The sequence below is a fragment of the Heterocephalus glaber genome, unplaced genomic scaffold, assembly GCF_053883595.1.
Source record: "Heterocephalus glaber isolate CG9 unplaced genomic scaffold, H.glaber_assembly_v1.0 deba00001813, whole genome shotgun sequence".
Taxonomy (NCBI): domain Eukaryota; kingdom Metazoa; phylum Chordata; class Mammalia; order Rodentia; family Bathyergidae; genus Heterocephalus; species Heterocephalus glaber.
In genome coordinates this window covers 3276409-3288834 of record NW_028258484.1, presented here as the reverse complement: position 1 = coordinate 3288834, position 12426 = coordinate 3276409, and the positions used below count along the sequence as shown (strand labels likewise).

General features: G+C 39.9%; 1 protein-coding gene across 2 annotated transcripts in view; it reads left to right on the top strand.

The window, feature by feature from the left end:
• The first annotated feature begins 5939 nt into the window (after positions 1-5939).
• Nsf (N-ethylmaleimide sensitive factor, vesicle fusing ATPase) overlaps positions 5940-12426 on the top strand; it is a 154174-nt gene continuing 147687 nt past the window's right edge. The window contains exon 1 of one of the 2 annotated variants that reach the window (XM_004868669.2): positions 5940-6028. In XM_004868669.2, the coding sequence (XP_004868726.1) occupies positions 6017-6028 (12 nt within the window). In that variant the 5' untranslated portion in view covers positions 5940-6016. The remainder of the gene's footprint in view (positions 6029-12426) is intronic. The other variant, NM_001310283.1, reaches the window with a different exon arrangement.

Genomic DNA, 12426 nt, shown 5'->3' with positions numbered 1-12426 from the left:
CAATGATGAATGTCATTATATTAAAAATTAATTTTTTTTAAAAAAGAGAGATATAGGCAGCTCTCTGGCCCCATAATGTGAATATGCAGGGTTAGGCAGCCTGGCAAGTGCATTGGGGCTGCCTCTAAAGGAGCATCTGGTTTCCATAGCAACATTCCTTCCCTTCCATAGAGGATCCTATCATCTCTTCTTCCCACTCAGACTTTCCAGAATGAATTGATTTTCGTGACTCAGTGTTGATCTCTGATACTTTGAAAAGAAAAAAACACATTTAAAAAAGAAAACAAAACCAAAACACATGACTACAGCTAGAATGCTGCATTGCATCAGCCAGTCTTCCTTTCCTTTTTAAAATTCCATTATCATTTCTCTGTGTTCCATTCTCTAGCCTTATCCATCCTTTTTGAAAATAGATTTCTCTGACAGAAAGCAAACAAGATGGCAACTCCATCGTTCTAAACCTAGCTATAATGGGCTATAAAATTAAAGTATTTACAAGGTAGGCTGGTCTGGCATGGATAGCTGACTTATGAGTTAGGACTGCGTGCAAAAGGAAAAGTATTTAAAGGGAGGCAGCTCTGAAGACCACCTTTGCTTCACAATGACATCTACAAAAGGATCACTGCAGATCTTCACCTCTCTGGTTGGTCTCTCTCACTGCAGATGCCTTCTGACACTTACAATGAAGTGGTGAATTCACTGCTCCTTGAAATATCTGATTAGAAGCATGCTGAAAATCCTTTAGAATCCATGCCCTGCAGTGACTAAAAGCTCCTATTTCTGTCCATAGTGCTATTTGTTTAACCTTATAGTCTCCATACACTAAAGGTAGTTTTCCTTTGGTTAAGTGGAAAGCACCAAAATGTCACATTGCTTTGTTAAAATGCATCACGGTGAATCACTTCACTGCTATGTTGTTTAATATTGCTCTCAGTCATCAAAACACAGGGAAAATTTATCTCTTTCCGCCCCAGGTAAATTCTGTTATCCACCTGTAATCCCCAGACTCTGGGAGGTTGAGGTAGGAGGATTACAAGGCTAAGCCAAGCCTGGGTGAAAGAAAGAAAAAAAGAAAAAAGGGCTGGGGATATAGCTCACTGTGAAGGCCTTGGGTTCAATCCCCAGTACTGGAGGAAAAAATCTGTTACCACAACTATTACTATCAAAATGTATACATAACCAAAATATGTCAGCTCTAGTCCAATGGAACACTTATGAAGCATGTGCTGGGACTTAATTTGAACATAAATTTCTATCCATGCACTGTCACAGAGTCTTTAGATGTTGGTGACCATTCTAGCAGCAATAGGTGTAACAGGTATTACTAAGTTTCACTGCATACAGGTCTGGAATCACTTCCACATCATTCACTGACAGGAGACTATGTATATTCATTAGGGTTTTCCAGAGAAACAGAACCAATAGGAGATATATATATATACATCTAGGAAATATATCTATATATCTAGGAAATATATCTATATATAACTAGGAAATATATATATATATATATTTATATATATATATGGAGAGATTTATTTTAAGGAATTGGCTTGTGTGGTTGTGGAAGCTTGGTGAGTCAAAAATCTAATACGGAAAGCTAGCAAGCTGCAAACTCAGAAGAGTTATAAATCAAGCCCAAAGATAATCTGCCAGAGAATTCTCTCTTGTTCTGCTTGAAGTTGGCCTTTTGTTCCATTTAAGTCTTCAACTGATTGGAGGGGGCCTTCCAACATTACGAAGGGCAATCTTCTTTACTCAAAGTTCACATATTTAAATGTAAACTTCATCCAAAAATACCTTTAAGGAAACATTTTAGAATAAATGTTTGATCAAAGATTTGGGTACCATAGCCCAACCAACTTGACACATGAAATTAACCATCACTCGGTCACCAAAGGGCTATGTCCTGCAAAAGTTAACCTTGGTTAATCCTGCTTCTCTTCCCACACCTCACCCCTCTTTATCCTGGATCCTACTATTTCTGTCTCATTGTATTATCATTTTCTCTTCCCACCTTTCAGGCACATTTCTGCAGACCAGCTTAAGACCACGCTGGCCAGACTTTAAATATTATTGAATTGGCTTATAACTTAGCTATTGATTAAAACTATGAGTCAATTTAACATTTACGTATGACTTGCTAAAAAAGCCTTCAGCTGGCATATGGAAACAGAATTTCCTACGCTAACAGTCACAGTTGAGATAGTAAAATGACACTACAGCTGAAGAATTATGACTCTGTGCAGCCATTCTCCCAGATCAAACATTAGCTAAAGATAATACAGGTGGAGTGGCTTGTTAGCTATGACCTGTAATATAACCCAGGTGTCTTGTTAACTATGACCTGTCCTTCATAAGAATACATTGTTCCTCCCTTTGCCAAGTGTGGGTTGTTAGTGCCTTAATTGTTGCTGTTCTTTATATGTACTTTTACTCTCCTTGCTATGTTGTATAATCAATGAATACTGACAAGACCAGAGATCATGGTCTTAGCCAAGAAAAACTCCGATCACGTACTCTTAGCAAGAAAGAGCTAAGATCAAATCCTGGTCCCCCAGTAATAAACTATCGTTTGTTCTTTATTCATTATTCTTTGTCGATTATTCTTTTATCCTCTGCTATACCCTCAATCAGGAGGTCAGACATCCTCTGATATATTCCCTCTCTGACCCTATACCTATTCAAACCTCTTGTTCCCCTAAAAGCCCTCCAGCCTTTAGAAAATGATGTTAGTCATTTATACTGTAGGATAAATTTAAATCATTCTGTTTACTTACCTATCTCCTCACTGTAAACCAAATACTGTAACACACACACACACACACACACACACACACAAAAGATTTCAGAGACCAATAAAAAGCTGAGGGAGGCATTTTGTTTGTTTTGAGGAAGGAAAAGAGACTAACATGGAGATCAAAACAAAAGGGGTCAACCAGATTTTGCATAAGACTGGAATGAGGTAAATTCCAGGACACTAGAAAACTAATGGGTGGTCTTTTCAGGGTATCATCATTGCAATAAATGAACTCTGGCTATTTTTGTCTTTGTTCCTCAGGATAGTCAAGACTGCAGTTGTTTGGAAGATAGCATCTGATTGAACCAGGAAAGGGCTAGATACCTTGGCTGACAATACTTCTGACCCTGCATGACTAGGGGAGCTGTTAACAGAAAAGTGCAGAGCTACTGAGAATTTAGCTCAGTGGTTCCGCTGCCTGCCTCAAAAGTGCAAGGTCCTGAGTTCGATCACCAAAAAAAAAAAACAGTGCTGAGTGGACTGGGAGCAGGAAAAATATTGGTTCCCTGTTGACGACTGCTGTAAGGGTTGTTGATAAAGTGATGCAGAATTAGCTCTACTCTGTTTCTAAGATGACCTTGAATCTCAGCAAGGCACAGATGGGCTGCAAAGACACAAGAACAATCTGGAATGAGGTGTCAAGAGTCCTTCCCCTTCTGGATGCTAAGCACTTTAAGGAAAAGAGAAATTTGCCCGAAATTTCTTTGGTAGACCCTACAGGTCTGTACACATGATTCTATTTATTATCACTTTGGGAAAATACATAAAGCTTCTTATCATGAATACATATGTGCATAAGCTGACACAGTGGAATCCCTACAGCAGAACTATCCTTCCAGATCGTAAATATTCCTCCTTGTTGGGGAGATTGAAAACATTTCCACTTGCAGTCTACTTAGTAGAATAAGAAAAGTCAGTGGTTAAATAAACACATCTACCTCGTTTCCCAACCTTGAAAGCAAGGTCAGTCATCAGCCTGAGAGGCAATGTTATCTTCTAGATTTGGTAATTATTTGGGTAAAATCTCTTTGCTTTATAGATTTAAATTCAAAGTACCAAAAAAGTAAGATGCTATGATTAAGCTTATGTAATTATACCTTTCAACTTTCCAATATGGAAACGAGGGCTTAGAAAGGGGAAAGGCCATGGTAGGCGAGTACCAGATAGTCTGAGTCCCTATTCCCTTCTATTGTTTTTACATAGCTTTTGCAAGTTAATAGATCAGAATTTACTGGTTTCTTATCGTTTCTCTTTTTTTTTTCCTTTGGTACCAGGGATTGAACTCGGGACCTTGCGCTTGCAAGGCAGGCAGCGGAACCACTGGGCTAAATCCCCAGCCCTCTTATCCATCCATAATTTAGTAAACATCTGAGCTGTTCAACAAAGTCTAGTTCTCAGGTTTAAGTGTGAGGGTTTACAAAACTGGCTCTTCTGTCTCTTACTAGTTTTCTCTTTCTGATGGTGACTGGGGATTGAACACAAGGCCTTGTGTATGCTAGACAAGTGCTCTACCAGTGAGCTATATCCCTAGCCCTTTTTGAGACAGGCTCTTGCTTAGTTGCCCAGGCTGGCCTGTAACTTGCCATTTTGCTTCCTCAGCCTCTTGAATAGTTAGGATCCCAGGGGTGCACGCCGTCACACCAGGCTCAATTATAAATCACTAAACATGCCTGCCTCTCCTAATTATTTCCTTCCTTTCCTTATGTTGGAAAAAAATGATTTTTCTACTTAACTATGAGAAATGAAAAATAAATTCTGTTGTCTTTACTGTTTTGCACAAATATATAGAGAAATACAAAGTAGCTGGGAAATATGGGCATCAGAAAACAAAGTCGGTAGAATCTTTTTACTTGTAGTGTGCTTAAACTTAGTTCTGAGATTCCAGTGAAAAAATGGTATAGCGAGAATGAGGTAGGAGAGAAGAAATAAAAACTATGTAAAAAGGAGACAAGAAAATCAAGATTTTAAAATTGTACTCACCTGCAGCTTCAAGAAACAAAACTCATTTTTAAAAAATTCCTAAAGGTCTTAAACACACAAGCCTGAAAATCCATGCTCCTGGACCTGTCCTTTTCTCCTGTGAATTGTGCTTCCTCCACCACCAAGGAAACAACAATATCAGTGGGCAGCATATCTCAACTTCAAAAACATGTAGAAGGCTTGCATTCTGACATAATCTGCCAGATGGATAACCTACCTGACAGATATTAGGAATATATATCCTAGATCACTCATGTTGAAGACACCACATCCCCTTAAATATACTCAGCTCCAGCTCATAAAGCTCTCATTTCTCTGAGTGCCGGCACTCTACTTTTGAGTGCGTCCTAAAATCGCTAAGAAACCCTTGTCTGGTCTTTTACAGATGCATCCTGAAAACTTTGTTTTTTTGCGACAGGAGTGGATGGGTTCCTTATTTCAGCGCTGCGGATCCTCCAACCTAGCCCAGTGACTGGAAGGCAACATCAAGGTCAAAAAAGAATGACCGGCCTATTTTATTTACCATACACTCTAGAATGAAATAACACCGGGAAATGAAAAGATTATTCCAAATTTCAAGATCTTTATAAAGAGATTTAATCACAGTTAACATAAAAGTAATCACAAACATTTTCAAATTCTGAGGAAAACACAGTAATGTCAAATTTGAAGAAAATATTGTTTTCTGGGCTATACGTGAGCTAAAACAAAGTCAACGTTGTTTCCAGAAATTAGGACAAATACACCTACAAAGAAAAGCGTGGATTCATGCAGAATTTGAACTCAAAACTCAGAACCTGAATTATTCACTGCGCACTAACTTTACCTGGGCTAAGACCTGTATTGGAGCTGGGGTCTCTCAGGATATTCACATTTAAATGGGTCTGAAAGCGTAAAGCTAAACAGTCATTAAAGGACAAACTGCAGCTGCAAAGAGGTACGTGATTAAAAGCACCATTAACCTTGTTACAAATTCTCAGCAAATGGGCAATATGTTGAGCTCGGCAAAGGAAACTCAGCCCGGGGGCCTGCAGGTCCCACCCAAAATGGCGCCTCTGTACCCGTGCGCGCCCTGCAGGAGAGGTGTCGGGGCCGCGGCCCGGAGCGCGCTTGGCCTCCCGGCGGCTGCGCGCCTGCGCGAGGGAGGGGGTGGCTGGGAGGGAGGGAGCGCACGCGGCGGGGGCGGGATCTGCAGAGTGCTGAGCTGCAGCAGCCGAGCCGGACGTGTCCGCGAAGATGGCGGGCCGGGTGAGTGCCGGCTGGGGAGCCCAGGCTCCAGGGTACTCTGAGGACCTGGCAGCCCCGAGGACGGGGAGCGAGGCTGAGCAATGGGGTGCTGGAGGGGCGGGAGGCTGAGCAGGGCTTGAGGCGAGAAGGGGGAGCAGTGGTAGATTAACCCTTCTCAGAAACTCCATCCCCCTCGAGGGTGATTCCTCGTCACCCGCGTCTCCAGCGTTTACCTTAATCCTTCCGTGCCGCCTCTGGAGTTCGTTTCCCTAGTTCTCCAGGCAGCCGCGGGGTCCTGGGTGCCAGTCGCTTCTGTCGGGCTCTGGGGGTTTCTCCGCACGCCCTCGGAGGGCTAATTCGATGGTGCCGCCGGAATAAGTCTCCGAAGTCCGTCTGCTCCATTCCGGGCCGGGGCTGTGGGAAGGATCCTCAGGACTCCATTTCTGGTTTTTTATAAATGAAGGGTCTTGTAAAAAAGAGCAAGGGGTGCAAACGGCTTTTAGGGTTAATCTCTGACCATCTGCGGGAATCTGTCAACTGTTGAGTTAGGCAGGAATGGCTTTAGCTTGGGGTGAAGATGAATTTGAGCTGTCGCGTTTTGCTTTATAAATGACAGTTGCTTCGAATGCAGGAGAATATGCTGTAGTTTTAGGGTTTTAAATTTTACTTCCTCCTTTAGCTTCTAGGATCGCGGTGTAGAATGGGTTTGGTGAGGAGAGATAGGGCTGGTTCAGTGTTGTATTGCAGTGAAAGCTCTGAGGCATGGACCCTTCCAAGAGATTATTACATTGGTTGCAAACCTGAGGACATTAACTGCGTCATTAGGGGTTAAGAATATGCTTGACTGATTCATTTTTATTAGAATATTTGAATAAATTTGCATTAACTTACACACATATATACATACACACACATACACCCATATTTATATATATATACATACACACACATACACCCATATATATATATATATATATATATATAAATATATAAATGTCCTGTTTAAAGGGAATTGTAGGTCAGGAGATTCTGGTGTCAGAAAAGACCTTAAGAGTCATCTAGTTGGACCTTTTTCTCTTTTCCCCATCCCTACCCTTTTTTAGCTAAGGCTGGTCCCTTCACTTATACTTTGGATACTGATTTTTGCCTCCTCAGGAATCCCTTTCCTCAATAATCACTTGCTCCTTAATGTACTCAGGCTTCTACCTTAAAACAAACCCTCCCTCCACTCCCACACCTTTCACCTTTTCTCATTTACAGCCAGAAAATCTGATAGAATTTTCTGTTTTTGTTGTTTCCAATTTACCACCTACTCATTCCTTAGCCCACTGCAATCTGATTTCTGGCTCTGTCATCCCACTGAAATGTGTCCCTCAGTTTATATTTTTCAGTCCTTGTGTTTGATGTCTTAGCAGCATTTGACATTGTTGACCATCTCTCCTTATGGAGAGTTTTCCCGTGGCTTCTGTGATGCTCTGCACCTATTTTGACTCATACTTCTCTTTTGCAGACTCACTCTGCTCTATTCTGTTATTCAGTGCTGTTATTCTTGAAAGGTCCTTTTCTCACACCCTATCTTTTCTTCAGACAATCCCTTCTAAACCCATAGCTACAACTATCTATATGCCAATGATTGTCAAAATTTTATTCCCAGTACAGACCTAACAAACTAATATGTCAGAATGTCAGAATTAATATGTTAGAAACCAAGGCTACTCAATTCATCTTGTTCCAATCCAAACCCATGATCTTAGCTCACCTAATTGGTACTTCTCCTTTTTCCAATTTTACTGAATAAAACTACCATCCATCCTGTTATATAAGCTGGAAACTTGGGTGGGGGGAAGGAGAATGGGTCACCTTTTATACCTACTCTCTCATCACATCCTCTAACTCCCTCCCCTCCATCTCTGGGTAAAATTCATTGCTAAGTTGTCTGCTGGCCTCCCACACACCAAAACAGTTTATAAGGTCAAAGAATCAGGGTTGGGAGCATTGTTGCTTTAAACCGTACCCAAATAACCAAAATCACCCACTAGACCAGTCACTTCTTTTTTTTTTTTTTTTTTTTGTCATTTTAACCTGTTAAAAATATCTCCAGCCCATTCTACCTCTTCATTTCCACCTCTTTTTCCTAAGCTACCATCCTTTCTGGTCTGGACCGCTGCAGGAAGCTCCCAGGTAGTTTACTTTTGACATTCTAGCCCACTTTCAATCCATTCTCCACATTTATCATTCTTTCCCATGCCCATTGGTGCTTAAGCCCCTCCTCAGTAACATCCCATTACTTTTGGGAGAAGATCAAATACTTAACAAGGCTTTCAAGGCTTTTTGTGGTTTTGCCCCTTGTTTCTCTCCACTCACTCCCTATCTGTGCTCAGCTTACATAAGCCTTTCAATTCTCTGAACCTACTACAGTAGTTTCTTTACCACAAGGTCTTTGCATGTGCTTTTTCCTTCCTTTGTAATGTTCTGCCCCCGACTATTTACCTTCTAGGAGGATCACTCAGTCACTCAAGGGAAGCCTGTTCTGACCTCACATTTTAAGCTAGGACACTTTGTTATACATGCTTGAAAAACTATATTCCTATCTTAAAGATTTATCTTTTTTCATTTAAAATGTTTTTGTGTTATTTGGCTTGGCCAGTAGACTTAACCTTCCATGAAAGCAGAGACCACGCTGGTTATCAAAAATTATTATCTGGGCTGGGGATTTAGCTCAGTGATTCCGCCGCCTGCCTCACAAATGCAAGGCCCCAAGTTCGATCCCCAGTAGCAAAAACGAACAAAAAAACAATTATTATAATCTGTGTTTTGCACACTTCCTGGGACCTAGGCACTCAATACATAAGTTTTGTTTTGTGTTCGAGGGTTTGTTTTTTTTTCTTGAGACAGGGTCTCACTATGTAGTTCAGGCTAGCCTTGAACTCACTATGCAGCCCAGGCTGGCCTTGAACTCGAGGTGATTCTCCTGCCTCAGCCTCCTGAATGCTGGGATTACAGGCATGGTTGTTTTGTGTTTGAGAAGGGGCTCAAACGATCCTCCTACTTTGGTCTCCCACATAGCTGGGCCTATAGGTGCATGCCACCATGCTTGGCTTCTCAGGTAATTTTGTTGAAAATGAATTTAATCTCTATTTGAACACTTGGGTAATAGAAGATTGTATTTATTAGCCAGCTTTCCATCACAATAACAACATATTTGAGATAATTAACTTACAAGGATTAAAGATTTGAGTTCACAGCTTTGGAGGTTCCAGTCCATAGTTGATTAGCCACATTGTTTTGTGCCGGCGATGAGGCAGCACATCATAGCAGGAGTGTGGGAGAAAAACTGCTTACTTCACCAGCTAGGGAGCAAAGAGAGAGGGAAGAGACCTGGGTCCCACAGTCCCCTTTGAGGACATACCCCCAGTCGTCCAAAGTCCTCTCACAACCTACCTCCTAATGACCCACAATAGTTTCCAGTGGTGCCACGGGAGGTCCCAAGCCTGGGGACATGGATCTTTGGGGGACATTCCATATCCAAACTATTGGAAACACATCGCCCTAAAGCTAGCCCATTTTATTGTCATTTGATGCTGTTAGAAAGGTTTTTCTGCTGTTAAAGATGTATAGAATAAACAATTCCTTACCCACATGTCAACTTCTCAGATATTTGGAGACAGGTTATATATCTCTTGAGATTTTCTAACTTTCAAGTTAAACATCTCCAATTTCTTGGATATCCTCTATTTCAAACCCTTAGCCTTTAGGTGACATTCCTCTGGAAATGCTCTGTTTTGTCAGCCTTTCTTCTAAAATGTTCCCAGAATGGAATGTGATCATCAGATGAACTATTGTTGTCTTGAGCTGGACACTACCATTATTAAAACAGGCTTTTTTTTTTTTTTTTCTGGCAGTGAATCATCTTCCAGGCTCATTTTGGGCTTGCAGACAAACCTCTCATGTTCTTTTAAGATCAGCACCATTCTAGGTACTAGGCAGTTTCTTTATTGAACTTAAGTGTATGGCCTACCCTTTCATAATTTTTTTTTTCTTTTTTTGGTACCAGGCGCAGCACCACTGAGCTAAATCCCTGGCCCTGTTTTGTTTTGTTTTTAGGTCAGGGAATGTCTACTGCTTGGTGAAGGTCTTTTTAATTCTTTCACGTTGGGAAACATAGTAGCTCTGTCCTCCAGTTTTATTTCATCTGTAGGTTCAATAGTGCTTATTTCTATGCCTACATCCAAGTAACTGATAAAGGGCAGAATAAGAAAGGGTCAGAAATAGTCTTTGAACATGCTTTTCTTGAAACAGAAACCCATTAGTACACTTTGAGAACCATTGCCTCACTACAATGTATATCATTTAATCAGGATAAATTTGTTTTACTCAGAGAAAGAGGCTCTGTAAGTTAGCAAGTTCATGTAGCAAACAATGCAGAATCAAGATTGGAATTCAGGTCAATTTGACAACTATTACCTAGTTCACCAAGTTGCAAGGTTATAACAAAAACTAGATATACCTTTCCTAGAACTTCTTGGATGTTAATGTCAAAGTTTAATTTTTCAGAAATTATCTTCTACCTTTTGGAGAATCTGAACAACTTTGGCCTGTCACTGATTGTTCTGAGAACCTTAACTTTTTAGTAACTATCAATGTTTAGCAAATAGAGTTCACCATGCTGTAATACTGTTTTTAAAGTGGGTCCTTTATTTCCTTTTTGTGGGAGAAAAATTATTTTTAGTTATTACTACTTTTGGTTACTCTAATGTTGGCATTCTGACATCAACTTGTAAATGGCATTTATAGTCTATATATAATGGAAAATTTGTTGTTATTGTGTCACTGATTATTGCCATTGATAGCATCAGTAACCTGTATATCTTGTGCTTGGCTTTTTCTGGCCAATATCACCATATTCAATTAATCTGGGAAATTGCTGAAAAATAAATGTGTGATGTTATTTAGCATGTTAGCATCTGGGTCATCAGAATTTGATTAACCCCTAAAATACATGGAACTCTCTAATCTGAGAAGTAAAGAACCTTTTTAAAAAAGAGCTTTATTATCATTTTAGTGTATTTATTATGTGACAAATTTGGAATGACAAACACATTTTATAATAAAATGATCTATTGATTTAAACTTATCTGATTTCCTTTGGCCTTTCAGAAAGATGCAGTTAGATAATAAGTTTTCTCACTTGTTTAAATTTTTAAAATTTTTGCTAGTAATAAAGCAGATTCTGAAGTTATCTTTTTCATTGCTTACATTGAAATACTGATTCTTTTTAAATAAGGAAGTGCCACATACAAATGACTGTAACTTTTTCAGGCTTCCACATACATGCTCTTTCAAAAAGCCTCATGCTTCAGCTGCCCCGGAAATGCAGAGTCAAAATTAAAGAGAAGAATCTAAAATGCAGCAGTCATAGCTTAGAATTGATGCTAGGTAGGTAGAAGTTTCCTAGTAAAGCTGCTGTACTTGATGATGTTTCCTAGCCTTTTATGCTACCACCACCTTCCTACTACTGTGAAAGAAAAACAAAGGAAAAGAAGGGTTTTTATACTGCCTGAAATTTTTTTGTCCCCGTCTTTTTATTTTTTTGGTACCAGGGATCAAACTCAATACCTTGCACTTGTGAGGCAGGCATGGTGCCACTGAGCTAAATCCCCAACCCTGTATTCCATCTTTTTAAACTGCCAGAAATCAAGGCTAGGTGTGGTGGCACAGGCCTGTAATCACAGTACTACGAGGCTGAGGCAGGAGGAATAATGAAAATTTGAGGCCAACATGGGCTCCATAGTGAGTTCAAGGCCAGCCTGAACTACATAGCAAGACCCTGTCTCCAAACAAACAAGCAAACCTCCCAGAAATCTTACTTGTTAGAAATTCAGCTATACTTTTTTGAAAATACACTTACATGAACATAAATAAAACCAACAAGTATCTTCATAAATCCTTAAAGTAGTTGAAATAATCATAAGAAATGGTAGTAAAATGAGGTAAGTAGTAATTTTAAATGGTAGTAAATAAGAACTTTATGGAGAGAACTCTCTTAGGAGTTGAAAGATGCTAGAAATAATTTACCTAATCCAACACTCTGACTAGGACAGGCCAGTATTCAGTATTGGTCAGGAAAATGAAGAAGCTTTTATAGCTTTGTTTGGAAGTAGCCATGTATAACATTTTATGAGTGAATAACCTCGTTACCAAATAACCAACGGCCAGATGAATTTTGGAGCTCTAAGCTGTAAGTGGGGTGGGGGGTAGCTCATGTGCACTACCACAAGCTGAAACAGGTACTATGAAGTGTTTATAGTCTCATTTTCTAAATCAAAGTTTTACTATCCAAAGCATATTGACTTTCTACAATCTTATGTGGAGTAGCTATTGTTTTGTATATCACTTTGGTGGAGATTTAAAAATGAATC